The sequence below is a fragment of the Rhinichthys klamathensis genome, unplaced genomic scaffold (assembly GCF_029890125.1).
Source record: "Rhinichthys klamathensis goyatoka isolate OS25496 unplaced genomic scaffold, OSU_Roscu_1.1 h1tg000042l_1, whole genome shotgun sequence".
NCBI classification, from domain to species: domain Eukaryota; kingdom Metazoa; phylum Chordata; class Actinopteri; order Cypriniformes; family Leuciscidae; genus Rhinichthys; species Rhinichthys klamathensis.
The window spans coordinates 3,915,809-3,937,987 of NW_026606589.1; the positions used below are offsets into that span (position 1 = coordinate 3,915,809).

At 39.0% G+C, this 22,179-nt stretch overlaps 1 protein-coding gene across 37 annotated transcripts in view; it reads right to left on the bottom strand.

Annotated features, from left to right (window-relative positions):
- Positions 1–22,179, bottom strand: part of LOC130082286 (adhesion G protein-coupled receptor L3-like) — a 357,233-nt gene that overhangs the window by 65,126 nt on the left and 269,928 nt on the right. For 27 of the 37 annotated variants that reach the window (XM_056247123.1, XM_056247126.1, XM_056247120.1 and 24 more), the window contains one exon: positions 21,498–21,536. The exons of the other annotated variants lie outside the window; for them this stretch is intronic. In XM_056247123.1, the coding sequence (XP_056103098.1) occupies positions 21,498–21,536 (39 nt within the window). The remainder of the gene's footprint in view (positions 1–21,497; positions 21,537–22,179) is intronic. 37 annotated transcript variants of the gene reach the window in all.

A 22,179-nucleotide genomic window follows, 5' to 3' on the forward strand; every position in this document is an offset into this window, starting at 1 on the left:
AGTTCATCTTTTTCAAATATGTTCTTGCCTTACTAGTCAAGCTAGTAAGTTAGCCTGTTTACAAAGTTTGCGTCATGTTTCTGACATAGCTAATGTTAGTTAGGCTAACGTTACTTAGTTTCTTCCTGGCGTTAGTTTTTTCTTTTCTTCTTTTAACTATATTTACGTATGTTTATGCAAGTGTGAGTACTACAGTATGTGGTTTAAGATAGTATTGGTCAGTCGAATAATTAACTAACTTACGTAACTAAATCCTGAAGGACAATTCTCCCGCCCACGTGGGAATGGTAACGTTAGCAACATCTTTACGACAAGAAAGACTGATCAGTATAACTTGTGTTGTTTTCTAACTAAACATAATGATGTTTTGTTTGATTCGACAACCATGCTGCTAGTCTAGTTTAACTTACAGTGTTAGCTAACACATGCTGCTTCGCCTTTTTTACTCACTGAATTCAAGCATGTTCGACATGTTGAAATGTATCTAGCTACAGTAGATCGCCAAAGCTTTACATCTAGAAAGTTTAACTTTTGGTGTTTTCTTACAAAAATAACTATGTGTGTGTGTGTGTATATATATATATATATATGTATTAGGGGTGGAACGGTACACAGAAGTCACGGTTCGGTTCATACCTCGGTTCAGACATCACGGTTCGGTACGATTTCGGTACAATGGAGGGAAAAGCAAAACAAAAATGCAGAAGGCATTGTATTTTTTAAATAAGTTTTATTAATAAAGGCATAGAACCAGTTTATTTGTAGTGCACTGACAATAGTTTTATATAATTTGTTTATTAATTAAATTAATAAAAAGACAAAAAGACCTTGCGATATGTTTGGTAATTGTACCTGCATTAATTTAAAATTTGCTATATTTCAGATCAATATATTTGTTTTCCTTAATTTTAATTAACATTATTAATTAACAATGTAACATTATTCTCATCTGAATTATAAATAATTGATTTCTGTATAAAATAATACTACCATTAATAACGCATTCGATTTTCTTTTTTAATCAATGTAGAATGTGTAAGATTAGCGCTCCGAGGACAAGAAATGAAAACCAATGCGATGAATGTCCAAAAGATGGGACCCACAGACTGTTTTGAAATGGAGTTGGATAAATATGTTTTGCTTTTAAAACAGTGTGTGTGTGTGTGTGTGTGTGTGTGTGTGTGTGTGTGTGAGAGAGAGAGAGAGAGAGAGAGAGAGAGAGAGAGAGAGAGAGAGAGAGAGAGAGAGAGATTTTGGTTGGGTGACAGTTGTAGGTTACAGTTTGACAAGAGTTTACAGTGTGACTAAAGCACAATGTTGTGTTTTATTGCGAGTGTACACAAATATAAATAAACACTTTGCAGGTTTAATGATCTGTATGAACAAAATGACGGACTATGTTTTTTATGTTTCCACTGTTCGATCGCGGCCGCGCCTCTCTCTCTCTCTCACACACACACACACAAACACACACACACTCCAGCATTGCAATCTTGACATCGCAGCCGTTTCATTATGTGGTCACACCAAACGCGAATAGAGCGTTAAATTCGCGTCTATCGCGTCTAGTTCGACGCTAGTCCAAAGCGAATAGGACGCTCGTATAAGCCAACGTTTGAAGTGAACGCGCGTTCAGAGCTAAGCCGATGGTACAGATTATGTGTCCCTAAAGAACCCGCGTATCTAACAGTAGTTCCGCATTACATTAATTAATTTCCACGCGAGTTTTATTTATTTTTATACCGTGTATTCTCCGTGTAAATTCGTGCACCGAACCGTGACGCCCGTACCGTTTCGGTTCGGTACGAATACATGTACCGTTCCACCCCTAATATGTATATATATATGTGTGTATGTATATATGTGTGTATATGTATATGATTGTGTTTTTCTGAACATGGTTTTCTGTTGATCCACTTGTGAAAATGACTCGTTTTTTGAAGGGGTGAGCATTTTAATGTTATTGATTTTGCCTGGAAATTAATCAAAAAGTATACTTTATGCAAAATGTTCTTCTATTTTAGATGGTTCACATTGTTCAGTTTATCAACGAGGAGGATCTGCCATTTGCAGTGGTTCCGCAAGAGTGGCTCAGCGAGAGCATGTGCCATTGGCCCCCATTTAACCTCAGCAAAAAGACAAAGGCAACAATTTGGCCATCCTCTGCACACCTCCACACAGCACCTGGGAGAAACATCATTTTAAGTTCATGAAGGGAGCAGGTAAATGGGTCTGACTTGTGTATTTGATTTTCCTGTATTTCATCTGTGTAATTTATTTTCTGTTTATTGTGGATAACTGACTCTTATATTCATTATTCCCTACTCTAGAATCTTGTAAGTCTCAAGAAAAAAAACTCTAGAAAGATGCATCGATTCCAGAAAACCAGGAAAATGCTGAACTGGTATGTAAAATCTATTGCTGTGATGCTGGATTTGTGATCCTGCCACTAAACTATACCATTTGTTAGATTTTCAAATTTCTGTTTCCTCTTTCTCGCTACCAGGTTTCTCCCCAGTAATCCAGACTCCACTTCACAGAGCCAAGAGTTTGAGTACAAGTAAGTGATGTTATTTGTGAAGTTTTTTTGTCTTGGAAACTATTGCTTCTATTTGAAGTCGGCATGAACCGGAAGTTACAAACGACTTTTCTCCAGTGTTGTGACGTATTTAAAAGTGAAACAGTATATTGAACGGAGGGCAGGGTTTTACTCTAGCGCTCCTCTTCTCCATCTCTGCTCAGAGCACGGTTTGAGGGGAGTTGCCACGCCCTCGCGCCATAGCACATGACCGGAAGAGAAGAGAAGTCGTTTCGAGGGGGGAGGGAAGGGTAACGTATTTGATTAAAGATTATAAGGCTACATGAATTTTAAAAGAATAATGAAGTGCACAGATAAATCATTTATAATAAACACTACAATATTACATATAAAAATACGAATTGTAAAATCTTACTTCAAGAGCAGGTGAAGCAAGTTCAACAAACAATGTTGAAGACGTTTGCTTGCACTGAGCAATTAGGTACAACTTGCAAACAGCACCTGTGGTTGTAGGTTTAATTCCCACTGGGGCTACCTGTACATGTAGTAGACCTAGATATAAAGTACAATTTAAGATTGTATTCTGCATATATTACAGTCTGAATCCTTAGCCTTTCACATTTTTTATTTATTTATGAGAAGCTTCAGAGAAATGTAATTTGTAACACTTTTTTGGATTTTCAGCTTGGTGTAGGGGATAAAGCATGTTTTAGAGACATGTTCCTGAAGACCATTGTTCAAAGTAAGTTGGATATATATATTTTTTTTAAGTAGATGTGTATGTCCTATTGTCCTCATGCAATTCAAATTAAATGACAGATCTGTATTTTCTATATTAGCCATCCGGAAGGACCCGGCAACCCAGGATGCACTGATGAGGCGGTCCAGGTTAACGTTACGCGTTACCTGAAAGGAGCATCTGACCGTGAAGGCAGAAAAAGGCGCCGCACAGCTGAGAGGGACCCACAGCCGACCACTTAAAACTATACTGACTACTGACACCCCAGAATCACTGACAACTGGAATCCTTTCTTTATCTTGCAGTCAGTAGAATCAAGACCCTTAAAGAAGTCAGAAGTGTCAGACTACACTCACTCACTTTGGAAATTACTTTCTTTTTTTCTTTTTCAAATAAAGCTTGTAAATCCTTGTGCCACAGGTCAGCATTGCCGTTATAATGGCCTATTCTACTCCAGAGCTTTACTATAAATTACTACCACTTATCATATTGTTAGAAATGGTTTGTAAATGTAGTTATACTTTTATTTATTTGGTATCTTGCACATTATTTGGTATCAAATATCCTCTTTACTTGTCATAATGTTTACTGGTAATTTTTTTACCCTAGAGCTGTCCTTTTTATATGAACACTTATTGTAAGTGTTGTAATTTGCTTGTAAGGCTGTTTAACCAAAATTGAATTGGAAACCTGCATGTTAGTATATTGATTTATTTATTTTTCTGTTATGTTTCAGTGATCTGAAACATCTTGTTTAAATGACAGTTACTGTACTTTGAAATGTAGAATAAAAATGCCAATTGTAAATTTGTCTGGTTTGAGCAATCATTATTCTTGATAAACTGCATGCTATAAATAAAAAAATAAAAAAAAAATATATATAGCCAGAATAAGCGGCGGCAGAGCGCTCGAAAATAGCGTTTGCCTCCGGCGGGCCGCGGAAGGACGGCCTTCAATATAAAGGCGGCGGAACGGCGGTTGGCCCGCGGGCCGGCCGCTTAACGAAGGCGGTAGGAAGGCGGCTGCCGCTTTTAAAAAGCGGCTGCCGCCGGCGGTGCGCCGTCCAACGTGTTTGCGATGTCGCCATTCTGACGCTTCTACTGCCGCCGGAGAACCGACGGTGGTCCGCCGACTCATTGCTATCTGGGTAAGGGCTTTCCGCACAAACTTTTACAGACCCAGCAGATTACAGACCAGCTGTACATATGCTTATCTGCATTTTTACGCAGAGGAACCTCACAGCTTGAGCTATAATGCATATTTTATAACTATTTTCCTGTATATGATGACATACAGTATAATATAAAGATAAAATATCTCCGTATAAAATTTCTTCTCAACACGGTTATAACGCCACCCAGTATGTGATTTTGTGTATGTCTGGTTTCCGTAGTTCCTAATGTTTTTCATACATTCAGAATTAAATTTATTTTGAAATGTATAGATGAATCATGTAGTTCATATGCACAATTAGTGAATGACTTGAAAAAATGTATTGATCGAAAGATGTGAACCTTCATTCCCATTGTACCATGTCCAAAACCCTGGTAATAACATGACAGATGGTACAAAACACACACACACAGTCATTTAACACCTGCCTCTGAATTTCTGCAACGCCGGATATCAAGTTGTTGAAATCACTAACCAATCCGACACTTCAGCAACTGCTGCCTGTGAGTTTCGCAAGAAGTGGACGCTCTACAGAGAAAGAGCTCTTCGCTAAAAGCTACAAATTCGGATGAGAAGACGCCGCTACAGCTGTGGCCGATCATTCAGCCCTTTAATAATATTTAACCTCCATCATCAAAACCTCATCACTCGGCTCAACACCACTACCGCCAATTAAACATTTAAAATGCTACGGGCGAAAACTGCAACTGGAATGCTAATAAGGCAAAGCCTAAACACGTGCAGCGAATGACAGCTGGGAAACTTTAGTTTTGCCAGAATGACTGAAATCTATTGAAGGGGAAGGATAGAAAAGATGAAACAGAAGCTGAGGTTCACGGAACCACTCGCATCTTTTACCTCAAACTTTCAAGAGATGCTGATTTGCGCTCACTTCAAAGAAGCTCCCCGGCCAAGGCTAAAAGTCGACATCTGTGGAATTTTCAAGACATTTCATTTTCAATGCGCTCGAGTGAACAGATAAGACAAAGCTCTTTATGGGAGGAGAGGTCCGGTATAATGCAGTATGCCGCACAAGGACCGAGTGAACCCTTCGGCTCTCTGGGCTTTTGATCAATGGAGTATGAAAGAGAATATTCCGATGCAGAGAAGGTAAACTTACAGGCAGAGCAGAAGGTGAATCGAGGCTTTTGTACGGGAATCGAGTGTGCATATGTGTGTTTATGTAATCAAGACATCAATGTCACACTCCGGAGAGTCAACACTCACACATAATAGTGCTAATGCTGAGAGAATATGTCACCCAAACAACATGACACTTGTTGTTTTCTCACTCCAAACCTGAATCATCTTTCTCCCCTCACACAAAAGATGTTTTGAAGAATGTTTATGCTTAAATTGAACGCATTATTCACTGAAAATGTTGTGCTATGCTGCAGCTCTCAAATCTGTCAAATTAGACAAAAAAAATTGTCCCCCCCCCAAAAAAAACACCAACAACAAAAACCCGAGAGAACTAATTATGGTGCGTTCAAGTCATCTCGTATAGATCGTATTTACGAGTTGAACGCACTTGAACGCCACCACAATGTCGTAAATACCAGTGGGGAGTTCGGGATTTTCTCTAAGCCGATCTTTCCGAGTTGTGGGCGTGTCACTGAGAAACATGGCGGAATACCACAATACTTAAATATTATGCAGTGATATCGTCAAGGTTTTCTTATTTACAGCGCAGTTAAGCGAATTGCCTGCACATAATATGATGGCATTATAATATAACAGTGCAACATGTAACGATAAAGTTGGCAGTGGCTTCATAAATAAATTGAAAACATAAAAAAACAAAGTACATCCGATGCACATTTCTTTGTTCTTCATTTTCTAGAACAAGAGTTTAAGAACCTTACTGTGTTTTTGTGTAATTAATTAAGAGAAAGTACTCCGCCATCTTCCTCCGACGAAAGTGACTTGAACGCACTGTCGTCGTAAACACGACTTCCCACCTCGTACGTACGAACTTCCCCAGGAGGACTTGAACGCAACATTAGTGTTGTCACAATAGAGTGGAGCAGGTATGACATCAGTTTGTAGGCCAAAACGCAGAAGCGAGTTAGCATTTTAGCACTTCCGGTTCCATTGTCTCGAAGTCAATGGTTTTGTTTTTTTAAATGGGGTTTTGGTTAAATGGATGAAATAAGATCTGTGGTGAACTACAAGCTCAAGACACTTTCACGTTTTATTCTACGACATAAAACACATCATTATTACCCCATTTGTGATTTTTTGAAGCGGTTACGTGTCTTGAAAAAGGCGGTTGCTAATAAGTGGCTAAATGGGACTACAGGGGAGATTAAACGTCATCACGCCGAAAAGGTAAACTCAGTCCGCTTTTACAGCATCGTTATGGTTATAATTGTGCTCTGATAAACTATTCTAACGCAAATGTTCTGGGAAACTGTTTTTTGATAAATACTGAGGGAGTGGTCGGAAGCTTAGTGGTGGTGACGTTGATGTCGATCGAGTAGTTCGTTTATAGCCTCCTTTAGCTTTTTTACTTCTGGCGACTGCATTTAGGCTTCAAAATTCATAAAAGTTGTGTTCATCTGTGATAATTATCTTGATGGGCAAAACGTGCAAGTATCATAAACGTTTGTTGATCAAAGAGCTTGTTTTTAGCGATAATCTAAAAACCTTTTTGTCGAGGGAACCAGCGTGATGCTAACTGCCGGTTGGCCTACAAAGTGTCGTCATACCTGCACCACTCTATACCAAAATTTCAGTAGTCGGTACCAATTCAAACCCAACCCCTTTAACTATTTCAGTATTTTATCGACTTTTGACAACACTATAAACATTGGTGTTTCTTCAAGCTTTTGCGTTGCTCGAAAGAAAAAAGTTCTGGGTCTTTTTTTTCCCCTGAAAGTTAGCATTATGTGATGGAAATGACAACGAGGGAATTTTTTTGGTATTTTAGCATTATTTATATACTATTGTAGTTTTATTAATATTTTGAATTAGCATTTTTAAATTTTAGTTATTTTTTTTTATTATTTTGTCATTATTTTGACTTATTACTCATTAATTAATCATTATCATTCTTATTTTTTATATTACTATTTAGGTTTCTGTCATGTTTATGGACATTCAGTTTTTTGTCATCGGTTTTCTTTGTTCTTAGTTTGTCTGTCTTGACCTAATTTCTCAGTTCCTTTGATTAGTCATTTCGTTCATCTGTTGTCATAGCTTAGCTATTTGTTCAGCTGGTTTGGTTCAGCAGTTTGGTTCAGTTCAATGTAGATCATCGTCAATGTTAGTTGTGTTAATGTTACCTGCTACCTTCCTGAGTATTCGGGTGTCCTATTAAATGACTATTTTGTGAGATTTCCTGTTTCAAATCTCTTTAGATTCTAACTCGTGACAGTTTCATTTATGTTTATTTCAGTTTAAGTTTTTATTTCCAGTTAGTAATTTAACTTGAACTAAAACAAAATTTTTAAATTTAATAATTGATTATTATGTTTGTAATTTTTATTTTTTCCATCCAATTAATCTGAGAAATAATCGACAGATTAATCAAATATTGAAATAATCATTAGTTGCAGCCCTACAAAAATGTTTGGTAACAATTTGTTTTACAGTGTCCTTGTTACACATGATGCACTTAAAACTGTTTATAATTACAAGCAACTAATCACAAACCAAATCCTATTCATAACCATATAGTAAGTACATGTAGTTCATTTATATTACTCAGCACTTAAATGTATATTTACACTGTAACACCTTAAAATAAAGTGTAACCAAATGTTTTAATAGTTCTAGTTAACAGCAGAAATAACATCTTAAAGGACAAGTTCGGTATTTTACACTTAAAGCCCTGTTTCAAGATCGTTTCTAATGAAATAGAACGGTTAAGATTAAAATTTAGACAGATGCTGCTGTACCGACAAATTTCGGTTTCTGTGGTTGCACCTCCCCCACCTCTACAATGGTTGCATAGGTGCACAGAAACAATCCTTCCTAAAACGCATTAAACTTTAGTTTACAAAGACGTGAAACTCACCGAGTGGTCAGGGGTGTTCACTGATATGCTCACACAAAAATCGCTGAAAAAGATGCTTTACAACAGGTCTTATCGTAGTTTTTGTCCAAGTCAAGTCAAATGGAGTTGTTCAAAAACTACGATCCTAAAAATCCTATCCTAAAACCAACATTAACAGAAATTCTTCTAAATTAGCATAACGAAACATTAATCATTACTAAATCACCCGCTTAACATTAATCTTGCACAAAAAACATTGTATTAGACTTAATTTTAGCATTTACTCTCCCTTTCGAGTGCCATCGGCAAAGCATGCTGGGAAATATACAGCCGTTTCAGTTAAACTTAAGTTCGTCGCAATTAAAAGAAATAATTTTATAAAACTCAAAACAATGAAACAGTTCAGTTTACTTAAAATATATCCATTCTGTGAACTTGAAAGAAAAAGAAAGTGCTAAATACTCATAAAAGTTAATTTGACTGAACTAATTAGTTTAATTTAAGTTTTTCCTACTCAAACCAATTAAGTATTTTGAGCGTTAGGGTTTACAGTGTAGAGGTGGGGGAGGTGCAACCACAGAAACCGAAATTTCTCGGGACAGCAGCATGTGTCCACATTTTAATCTTAACCGTTCTATTTCATCAGAAACGATCTTGAAACAGGGCTTTAAGTGTAAAAGACCGAACTTGTCCTTTAAAGATTTCTGGGGGGAAATGGCCAATGGTTAATTTGCCAGCATTAAACTGAATGTATCCTAAAGACACGATTAAATCAGAATTTTCACACTTTTTATGACAAAGTCACAGCTTCATTGAGTAAAAGAAGACAGAATGTTCATTGGCTGAACTAATCCCGCAGAGTCACATGTTTCGGTGGCATGGAGAAGTTTGAGCCGTAAACACATCTTTGTCATTACCACACTAATCTACTGTTGCTCTCCGGGTATAAAGTCAAAAAATGTCCTGTCAGTGCACCAGTGCTGATCTCTGTAATCCGTCGCAGCGCTGAACCGGCTCAGGCTATGAGTCCGGGCCGAACTGAACCGCTCTATCTCATGGCTTACACAGGTTGGACCAGCCAATGTGAGCAGCTTACCACCTGACCCCTGATCATCAACAAACCCCCGGCGGGAACACAAGCAGATTACTCACTGATCCCAGGTCAGGCTGCCTGAGCTCAGGGGGAATGTAATCGGGCCAGGACACAAAACGCCAAGCGCTCTCTTAATTCCAATTTTTGAATCATCATGAATCACATTGTGCACAACACAATAAATATTCATATAGCAAACATTTGGTGCTGATTGCAGGCTCACAATTAACTTAAACGTCTCAACTTCGAGAGCTCTATGCTAATGAGATGAATACATACGGATTGAGAGAGATGTATTTGTGATGCAGATGAGCCTTTTAACAGATTCTGGGAGGTAAATGTGTTAGCAGAACATTAGAAACAACTGTTAAACTGAGAACTTGATCTAACACGACACAGATCATTTGAATGAAAATGTATTTTCTATGAGCTGCCAAACATAATAAAAAAATACATTTAAAAAAGCAGATTAACACAGAGAAAACAAAAACTATACCTACTTTAAAAAAAAATCACATTACAGTAACTATGTTTTTCACATACTGAGAATTTAAAGGGGAATTGTGCTTAAGTGACGTGAAAAAAATGTGACAATATAAGAAATCTTAATGGTCCTTAAAATAAGCTGGATATAGGATCTTATTTAGTTCATTTTGACATTTCTTGACAGTTTTCCTGACAGGTTCACCCTTACTTTTTCAGCAGCACACGTGTTTCTAAGATCTAAGACATACTGAATCATCTCAGCAGCAGAGCAGAAGAAACCCTGCAAACTCCAACAACTCCTGAAGAGTGTGTGTGTGTGTGTGTGCGCGCGCGCGTGCGTTCGTTTCAAAATCTGCTTGTGCTAATCTGGTCATTCTTCTCATAATAACTGCATGTGTGTGTGTGGCTGATCACTCTGATAGTTATTAAAGGAAGAAAACTCATATTGTGTAATACAAGTTCTAACTTTAAAACAAATATTGCATGCTGCCTTTTATGTGCATATAGATACCAGCCAGACTCATATTGCAATGTTTTAAAAAAAGGAAAATGTGTGTGTGTGTGTGTGGCCTTTACAAGAAAATTCATAGTGTTTTTAATACATGTTCTCTATTTTATTCAGCTTTTATGTTGTGCATATAGACACTAGACCGACCCATAATGCCCCTTTTAAAGGCCTTAGGAAATAAACTCCTTTAGTTTCTGCAGTGTGTGTCTGCATGCATTTGCAATTGATCCTGGCAGACAGACAACACTGATCTTAGCAGCCTATAAAACAAGTGTGTCTGTCTCTCATACAGCATCACATTGGGATCAAGTAAGGTCACATTCATCTTTAAAACATCACATGCTGTTAAACACTGATTCTCCATTAAAGTCCATTTAATAGCGACCGTGTGTCAAACCACAGTAGGTTAAGTTGGCACTGCAAAAAAATGACTTTCCTTATTAGTGTTTTTTGTCTGGCTTCAAGCACAAAAACCTAAATCTTATTAAATCAAGATACATTTACTTGAGAAGAAAAATTACTTAATATATTAAGTCTTGTTTTCTGAAAAAAAAAGATGTTTATGCTTAAAACAAGAAATAAATTGAACAATTAAAAGTGAAAAGATTATTTTTCTGACCCCATGGGCAGATAGTTTTCTTGTTTAACTTAAGCATAAATTTACTTAATTGTGCGAAATTTGTGAATGACGCACTTTCTTTTTATTCATATGCCCTCATAATCTTTAAATAAAACGCTAATTGCCCCTCCTCCTCCAAACGACATCTGTTCTATGCGGAGGGTGGGACTAAAAACCCTCCACATTTGACTGCAAACTCCATTTAGCTAACAATGCCCAACTTCCTACGATCCAATCAATTCCAGAGGACGAAATCAAGTCCCACCCTAAATTTTTTCTCATTTCTGAAGCCGTTTCACTCAGCTATACGATATACGCAATAGAGGAAAAAGCCTATCACAACTTCCATTGCATGCCGATTTTAACACCTAACAGCAAGCTGTTGGGGCTCATGAATATTAAATCACATTGTCACATTCGTCCACGGTGATTTGCTGAAACGCAAATAATGAAAAGTGAGCACTAGCCAATAGGATTACAGCTTGTGCATTAGTATCAGTCTAAGGGCCCTATTTTAACAATCATGGTCTAAAGCTCACGGCGCAAGTGCACTTAGGTCGTGTCCGAATCCACTTTTGCTAGTTTAACGATGGGACAAATGGTCGGCGCACCCGGCGTATGGTCTAAAATGGTTGTCCCTATTCTCTTAATGAGTAATGGGTGTATTTTGGGCGCAACGTGCAAAAAAACAATCCGAGTCTCATCTCCCATTGCCTTTAAAAGCCAGTTCCGCTCGAGCCATGGCGGAATTCGCAAGAGGAAAGACCTGTTCGTGCGCGAGGTTAAAGCGAGCAAGAAGACCATCTACAGGACAAGCCAGATTCCACCATATCTTTATGTACACAATAATAATCTTTTACATTGCAATCCTTTTATTTTTAATATTTGGCATGCTTGTGGATGCTGCTTTAATTATTTTCAATATGATGAGAGCTTTAATCATGTTGTGCATGAGATCTGAAACATATATATACATATATACTGTACATATTCTGACTATTGTAACAGAGGTGGCCAACAGGCCAAGGTTCAGTCCATCAATGTCAGGCTTACATGAGAGCCTGCAGACATTTCACATGTTCACATTGTGGTTAAATCCCTCTCTGCACTGACGGTTACGTGTCAAACATATTAGAGCTGTGTTATGATGTATTTTTGATCATGTTTTTTCAGCACAGTCTAACACAGACATTCACTCATTCCCACAAGGTAAGGAATGACTTTATTAATGGCAGCAGAGAAAAACACCTGCTTTGAAACAGGTATGGCCAATTTCTTATTATAGCACATATACACAATGGCAATTCAAAGTGCTTTACTAGCAAATTGAAAAGTCATGAAGAAAAAAGTCAGCTCACACAATAATGCCTACATGATACATTTTCACTGATTTGTTTTTTTCTTCAAGACATTTTGAATAATCTGTAAGCAGCTCTATTTATTTCTCCATACAGTGACTACTCCAAAATGTTGACTACTTTACATTTCAATTGCAAAAGGAGAAATTGGTCTCCTTATAATTGCTTGGGAAAACATTATTCAACATTTCTCCTTTTGCAATCCTTATCATATGTGTATCATAATTTGGGTATCATATCATACAATCATATGGGTTTAGAACACAGTTTCTACATGATGAACATTTCCATTTGAGCAGCTGTTTAAAGGACAATACCGGCCCAAAATGAACCTAGGGGTTAATAACACATGGGTACCCCACACTAACACGGTTGGCATAATGAGGGTCCCTACCTGCAAACCGAAGCATTGAGAACTTTGTAAGTGTACAGACAGTTTAATAAGAAGATACTTTATAAAGACAGTACACTTCGCGTATACAGGCAGGAGCCATCTTTGGAAAACAGTCTCGACCAGTCGAACCACGAACAGTATGCTACGTGCTGGTCGATAGGAATTACGTTTGTGAAATCTTATTACATGGAAATGCATGAATTATATATGTTTATTAAAATATATGGGTGACAAACTACAAGGGAAGAAGGGGCCCCATACTTTCAATATTTTTACCAAAAACATAGCTCAAGCATTTTCACTCCGAGAGGTGAATCGGCGTTCGTGGTTCGACTGGTTGAGACTGTTTTCCAAAGATGGCTCCTGCCTGTATACGCGAAGTGTACTGTCTTTATAAAGTATCTTCTTATCAAACTGTCTGTACCAGAGGTGGGAGACACGAGTCATATGACTTGACTCGAGTCAGACTTGAGTCGCAATTTTCTGGACTTGAGACTTACTTGACTAGATCTCTGAAAAGATTTGACTTGACTTTAGACTTGCTCCTTGTGACTTTAGACTTGACTCGGACTTGTGCCTATTGACTTGAATTGACTTGTGGGAAAAAAAAATTCAATTATTGTGAATTTTTTAATATATTATGAGGGAGCGCGGGCGGTAATGCACTCACTCTGTGTGTGCGGGTTGAGGGAGAATAAAACGATTCGCGGGACTCCCGCAAACTAGAAATATCTATGAATAAAACATAAAAACGAATACATTTTTATTCATATGTTGCAGAAAAGCAATAAGAACAACTAAAACAAAATAAAAACAATTTACAGGCCAGAGTTTCTATTTCTAACATGTTTGCAGCGTTGAGCGATGTAGCCAATCACAGATATTTGTGTTGATATGTGTGTTGATTTCTAGGAACGCAATGGCTAACAAACAAAGTGTATATATTATGAAAGCTTCATTGATATTAACAGAGATGTGTGAGATCGCGATGAACTCATGTCAGCTTTTTAGGAATTATTAAGGGAGCACACTTTGCGCGCATTCAGTCATGCCAAACCATGCACGCAGTAGCCTGCTTGCTTTTATGTTATAACAGTGGTTTGTGTGTTAATGCTTTAATAACAAATAATTTATCAGTAGCATTTAAGCTGATGTGTATGGTGGCGACACGTAGGTGTCATAATGTGGGTCTTGTGTCCTGTCATGTTTAGTGTCATTAGTGTCTTGTCATTAGTTATCCCAGGTGTTTCTTGTTATCCACGCCCCCTTGTTATCCTGTCTGCTCGTTTGTTTCTGATTATTTAAGCCCTGTGTTTCTGCCCTGTCTTTGTCAGTTATTGAATGTATGTATTTACGTACCACGAGTGTCTTGTCTGTTCTGAGTTTACCCAAGTCTGAATTATTAAAGTCTGCTGCTGCATTTAGATCCGACTACCGCCTTTGCTTCCACGCAATTCATGACAGAATAACTGACCTCCCAGGATCTAGCAGTTAGGAGAAGAACTCACCGCAAAATGGATCCAGCAGTCTCTCCCATAGTCGTCAGCAACCGGGCCCTGAGAGAATATCTCTCGGTTATGTTTTAAGAGAACCAGTCCGTCCGAAGCTACGCTAATGACTTCCTCTCCATTTGCCATCTAGGAACGCTCGATGAAATCCAGCTCATAAGCCTGTTTCGGAGCGGGCTGGATTACCGAATCGCTCGATGGATGCCGAGTGACATTACCGATTGGACTCTGGACCGGTACATTGCAGAGGCTTGTTTCGTGGACGGCTCCATATCCACGTTCCCGTCCTACCCAGTCGCGCCCGCGCTCCACAAGCCTGCAATGCACTTCAGCCCTGCCAAGACCGCGCTCCACAAGCCTGCAACTCACGTCTATCCAGCCGAACCCGCGCTTCACGTGAGCCAAGTCGAGCCTGCTTTTCACGACGTGCCTGAGCTTCTTCCCGCCGAGACCGACATGCCTGAGTTTCTGTCTTCCGAGCCCGCGACTAACGTCTGCCCAGCCGAACCCGCGGTTCACGAGTCAAGTGAGTCAAGTCCCGAGTCAAGTGAGTCAAGTCCCGAGTCAAGTGAGTCAAGTGAGCCGAGTGCCGAGTCAAGTGAGTCAAGTCCCGAGTCAAGTCCCGAGTCAAGTGAGTCAAGTCCCGAGTCAAGTGAGCCGAGTGCCGAGTCAAGTGAGCCGAGTGCCGAGTCAAGTGAGCCGAGTGCCGAATCAAGTGAATCAAGTGCCAAGTCAAGTGAATCAAGTGCCGTGTCAAGTGAATCAAGTGAATCGAGTGAGTCAAGTGAGTCAAGTCCAGAGTCAAGTCCCGAGTCAAGTGAGTCAAGTCCCGAGTCAAGTGAGTCAAGTGAGTCAAGTGAGCCGAGTGCCGAGTCAAGTGAGTCAAGTCCCGAGTCAAGTCCCGAGTCAAGTGAGTCAAGTGAGCCGAGTGCCGAGTCAAGTGAGTCAAGTGAGCCGAGTGTAGAGTCAAGTGAGCCGAGTGCCGAATCAAGTGAATCAAGTGCCAAGTCAAGTGAATCAAGTGCCGTGTCAAGTGAATCAAGTGAATCGAGTGAGTCAAGTGAGTCAAGTGCTGAATCTAGCCAAGTGAGAGTATCTAGCCCAGTGACTCGCCGTCGCAGGAGGAGAAGGAGGACTCGTTTGGTTCGCCAGGCTCCGGTGGGTGTTCCCAGACGCCTCGCCCTGCCGGCCCCGCCTCTGCGCCTCGCCCTGCCGGCCCCGCCTCTGTGCCTCGCCTTGCCGGCCCCGCCTCTGCGCCTCGCCGGCCCCGCCTCTGCGTCTCGCCCTGCCGGCCCCGCCTCTGCGCCTCGCCCTGCCGGCCCCGTCTCTGCTCTTCGCTCGGCCAATGTCTATGAAGCTCCATGAGACTGTTCCAGAGCCCGTTGCCAGCCCGGAGGTTGTCCCCCTAGGTTTTCCCAAGTATTTTTTGGGGGGGGCCAAGGGTCCGGTGAAGAGACCATGAGGGCTGCAGGGGCTTCACCTCCATGGCCGCCATCACGTCCTGCTCCGCCCTGGCCTTCGCCTCGTCCGGCTCCGCCCTGGCCTTCGCCTCGTCCTGCTCCGCCCTAGCCTTCGCCCCGTCCGGCTCCGCCCTGGTCACCGGCCCAGTCTGGTCCGCCCACGCTCTGCGGCCCAGGCACGCCTTGCCTTGGTCCTGGTCCCGTTCCCCTGCACAGGCCTGGCCCTCCATCCCTCCCCCAAGACCGCCTGTGCTTCACCGCCCTCCTGAACTTTTTTTTTTTTTTTTTTGGTTTTGTTGGGCGTCAGGAGCCGCCCTTAAGGGGGGGGTTATGTCATAATGTGGGTCTTGTGTCCTGTCATGTTTAGTGTCATTATTGTCTTGTCATTAGTTATCCCAGGTGTTTCTTGTTATCCACGCCCCCTTGTTAGCCTGTCTGCCCGTTTGTCTCTGATTATTTAAGCCCTGTGTTTCTGCCCTGTCTTTGTCAGTTATTGAATGTATGTATTTACGTACCACAAGTGTCTTGTCTGTTCTGAGTTTACCCAAGTCTGAATTATTAAAGTCTGCTGCTGCATTTAGATCCGACTACCGCCTTTGCTTCCACGCAATTCATGACAGTAGGCTAACTTGAAAGTATTTGGAGGTACAGAAAAAAATTATATAGCTATTTTGCGGACGAGAGCGGGACAAAACATAAATGTTGCGGGCGGGAGAAAGTAATATAGAGAACGTCAGTTATAACGACCCACCTATTAAAAAATAGTCGGGTTTAAATCATTTAAATGATTAGATTTGTTTTCTTAAAATTTCCATTTAATATTTTGTGTTATGGGATCAAATCACCTGGATATTTAGAGTAGGAACATACAAACTTTGGCATACAGTACTAATTTAGAATGCAATATCGTTTTAGTTTTTTTTTTACAAGATGGGAAACGTTTTAATAATTCTTGTTTACATGTGTTCATTTAATTAATTTTTATTTTAGAGCATTTAAAGTGCTTCTTAATGATATTTTATTTATTACACACAAGTTAATTTATTTATTTTTGTAACCCATCAGCCCTCTGTGACTAAATAAGTAATAAAAGTCCCAGAGTTAAAAAATGTGTAAAACTAGCATGTGTGCGACTTGGTATGACTTGATGACTAAGTTGCGACTTGACTTGACTTGACAAAGAGTATGACTTGACTTGACTTTGACTTGCAATGTTAAGACTTGGACTTGACTTGAGACTTGCATTTAGTGACTCACTCCCACCTCTGGTCTGGACACTTACAAAGTTCTCAAATGCTTCGGTTTGCAGGTAGGGACCCTCATTATGCTACCGTGTTAGTGTGGGGATATTTTGAGCCTTGTTAGTGGTATTAACTAGCGATTTTTATTTTTACTTACTTTATGCCCTATATAATAGTTATAAGCTAATCTGTGGTTCGAGCTAAAACTGGGTACATTCGATTATCATGAAAACACATCCCAGAAAACGGTACCCATGTATTATTAACCCCTAGGTTTATTTTGCGCCGGATTTGTCCTTTAAGTGCAACAGAAAATAGTTGCTGCGTGTGTACAAAATATATTTAGCAGACGCCTTTATCCAAAGCATAAGAAATTCATCACATGGCCAACAATATTCACAGCATACAATTCCACATTTATTAGAAAGCTAAATAATGGTGGAAAAAATTGAGAAATCTGTTCAGAACTACATTTTTATTTAATAATAACAATCCCATATTCTAAATAGTAATACTACTAATAATAACTTTTTTGAAATTGAAAAAGAAGGCTGTTGTTTGTGAACATACACACTGAGAAATATATGGAATAACCTTTAATACAATTTTCATCTTGACAGGCCGCAGTGCCTGCAAGAGCTTTCCAAGTATATAAACATCTCTTTCCATCAGAACAACATCTGATGCAGCTCAGTTTGTTGTGGGTCGTTTATTGATCGTGAAAGGGCATCAATAGTTTAAACATCAAACCCATTTCCCCTTAGAAAAACACACTCTGTACCCGTGATGTACACAGAGCTCGGTGAAGGGCTTTGGTTTCTGAACACCGCGCAAGAAATCTATTCTTAACTTCGGATCAGGTCGGTTATTGATCCATCACTGTTATTAATAAGTCAAACACTGCGCTGGTGCACGAAACAAATATAATAAAGAAAAAATAAATCTCTGCACTTCTCAGCTCTCAGTGGAAATACACTGGTCTTCTTGTCCAGAATTACCGTACTTTCTCTTCTACTGAGCAGTGAAAGCAAATCCGTTGATTTATACTCGGTTATACTTAGACAAAAGCCTTTCTGATTTGTATGTAAGATGTTTTCTGACATAAATAACATGCACTATGTATCGTGCAGAATTCAAGCTTGTGTGATGTTTTCAAATTTGGTTTGCTTGCTTGAACAAAACTTGAATTCAATTTCCATCAATAATTAAAAGGTTAAAAAAAGGCAACCCTCTACAATGCGAGTAAATCACTCGCATATGCGACTAAATCTTAACTTTGGGCGACTAAATAATGTCTATCATCATTAGCCACTGGCTAGTACATTCTTAGATTCTACTAGCCAGTAGTTTTTTTAAGTTTAGCAACAATCTGACTGAGTATGAAAGCTTGTTTCCGCCACAGAAAAAAAATAAAATAAAAAAGGTAGTTGCGACTATTTCTCTCTCACAATTGTGAGTTTACATCTCGCAATTCTAACTTTTTATCAGTTAAAAAGTCAGTCTTTTTTGCCTTAGAGTTGGACTTTATGGGTCCTATTTTAACGATCTAAGTGCATGGTCTAAAGTGCACGGCGCAAGTTCAGTTTGGGCGTATCCGAATCCATTTTTGCTAGTTTAATGACGGGAAAAATGGTCGGGGCGCCCGGCGCATGGTCTAAAACGGTTGTCTCTATTCTCTTAATGAGTAATGGGTGTATTTTGGGCGCAACGTGCAATAAACCAATCCGAGTCTCATCTCCCATTCCCTTTAAAAGCCAGTTCCGCTCGCGCCATGGCGGATTCACTATTTACATGGCAGAATCTGATAGTGGAGGATTCCAGAGAGGAAACGGATCTGTTCGTGCGCGAGGTTAAAGCGAGCGAGCAGACCATTTAGGGGACAAGCCGGATTCCACCATATCTTTATGTACACAAAAATAATCTTTTACATTGCTTTCGTCTTGGTGTGCGCAGAGATTTCACACGGACAAGCACTTGTTACTATGGCGTCGTGGGTATAGTGTTCCCACAGCGTCTCGATGCAGCTCGAGTTCCCTTGAAAGGGAACGTCTCAGGTTACGGCGCTCAAGGGTCAAGGGTTACCAGGTTTACAGTCATAACCTGAGACGTTTTGTTTATTTGAAATAGAAATATTTTGTAACATCATAAATGACTTTGATCAATTGAATGTGTCCTTGCTGAATAAAAATATTAATTTCTTCTTATTACTCTCCACAAACTTTTGGACAGCATATGTACAACTAAACATTGCAGTAGATGTGGCTTTTTGTCACTATTTTGCTAATTACTTTACAAAACAAACTGAGTTCAAGTTAAATAAACCTCACATACTGACTTTGCTAAAAAACATTGTATATTTCCAGGTCACGCTTGCACACACATTGACAAATGAGATTGGAGAGGTCTTACCTGCACATTATTGGCTTGAAAATAACTACATCTACCCCCCCACCTTTGCAGTGAATTATATATGGGACACCACTAAATTTTACAGCATCACTTCCACAAGTAATACTCAGTCACAGTCCACCATACAGATTTGGATTTAAAATACAAGATCTAATGTGAACACAGCATTACTAAGTCATAAAGAAGGAGTGAGTAAGCAGCATCTTCAGTAGCATCATGATCTCTGACATCTGAACTAACACACACAAAAAGCACCGCCTGCACTCGCCTCACACGTCACATTCAGGGTAGACTTCATCAATGTCATATGCTGAAGGCAGAAACCGCAACCTGATGGGTCAAGATAGATGCTCAGCAAGTCAAGTGCATGCTGGGAAAGTTGACAATCACATGACCTGACGGGGGTGCAGGCAGCAGCAGAGCCCAAGCAAAAAGCTGCAGGCGACTTGATCTGAGACCAGCTGTGCTTTCTGAAACCTTAATTTCTGTACAATATAAAATAACTTTTTTTCTATATTGTAATATATTTACAGTGATGGTAAAGCTGAAATTCCAGCATCATTACTTCAGTCTTCAGTGTCACATTTTCCTTCAGAAATCATTATAATGCTGATTAGCTGCTCAAGAAACATTTATAAGTATTATTATTAATGTGAAAAACAGTTAATTCTAACCTATAGCTTAAAAGTGACCTAGAGCTAAAACTAATTTACTTTAAAAGACAGTAAGCACAGCTGCTCTCGTTGATGCAAAAAAATAATTAAACATAAAACCCACAAAACTATGGGTAATAATGAGGCCGTGAACAAAAGTAGATCTTACTACAGCATTCAGGTTAGTAGTTGACTGATAATTGTTGATTAAGTTTGCTTAATCGTATTGAATGTGCACTTGTAGGTTACTTCAAATTTTAAAAGTACATTAAAAACTGTACTTGCAGATAATATAATATTAAGGAAATAAAAGGCCACTTAAGTGTACTTAAAGTGTGGGTTTTTTAACGATAGTTCACCCAAAAATGAAAGATCTGTCAAGTTGTTCCAAACCTGTATGAATTTCTTTCTTCTGCTGAACACAAAGGAAGATATATTGAAGAATATGGGTAACTATACAGTTGAAGGGCCCCATTGACTTCCATAGTATGGAGGGGGGGAAATACTACTAAGTCAATGGGGCCCTTCAAAATATCTTCTTTTGTTTTCAGCAAGAAAGAAACTCATACAGGTTTGGAACAACTTGAGGGTGAGTAAATGATGACAGTATTTTCATTTTTGGGTGAACTATCCCTTTAATTACCATGGTGAAAAATAAATATGCTAAGTATACTTGCAGCCAGACTAATTATCAGTATACTTCAAGTGTGTTAATGATTAGTTAACTTGAAGTGGGCTATTTTGAAACAACTAATTTTGTACTAAGTATTATTAAATTGTAGTAAAGCATAACTTTTAGTGTATTTAGTGTACTAAATTGGACCAACTTCAAGTATACTTGAAGTATATGTCTGTGTAGAGACTAATTACATGCTTGATTAGTGATATTAAAGTGTACTTTATTTGTGTTACAAGTACATTACAAATTCATAATTTGTAACTTAACTGCATTTCATATAAATTTAAACTAAAATACATTTTCATTGAATTGCAATTAACATGCAATTAAGTGTCAGAGTGTTAAGTATATTAATTTAAAGTATACTATTACCATAATAATTAAAAGTATGCTACAGTGTACTTCTTTTTTTCAAATAGAAGTGTTTAAGAGCGTGTGGATTATTATGGGTAATTTGCAGAGGTGAAGTTGAAAATATGTCAAGGCCTCATTTGACAACAATATGACATTACAAAAAACATGGGGAACATGGCTTAAGTGCAAATGAAGAGAAATGCATGAGCTCAAACACACACACAGTGGGACGGAAGCCAAGGCAGATGTGATGAAAGTGGTATAAATATAAAGAGGAAAAATACCTGGACAAAATATCGACATGAACGCTCCCTTTTCTGCAGCTGAAAACCCAAAGAAAACGAGTTGGTTTAGCATCAAGCAGAACATTTGAATCTCTCAAGGACTTTCACACCAAAAACAACAAAGCATCTTCAAGCAAATAATCACTGGGTTGAACAAAAGCAAATTCTGTTCCATAGTGGATGCAAATCTAATGCACCTTTCTGTATTATTTAAAGTGCATTTAATTATCGCAGAGAGTTTAAGGAATACAGAATCTGTGTTGATGTGCAAGTGAAATGTGCAAAGTGAATGTCCGTCCCAACTGTGAATGGATCCACGGGAATCTATAGTTTCTATTCTGTTCTATTTAAAGTGTCATTTGCGTTTGGTGTGAGAGAGGCTTTGAAAGCGCATCATTTACATAAATCACATCCTACTGAGCCCAGAGGAAAGGTTAATCCACTTTTGCATGTATGAGACAGATCCAAAAACGTTCAATGTGTCAGAAATGGCCTGTTCAAAAGAGCGTCGTACACTGTGAAAAAAAAAAAAAAAAAAAAAAATTCTGTAGAGACATTTACAGGAAAAACACTGTGAAAAATCAATATGGAAACATCCTTCATATTATATTAACATTGAACACTGCACCCTATTTTAACAGACTTTTGAGAGTTGAGCAGTTTCTGGGCTGGTTTTGTTGGA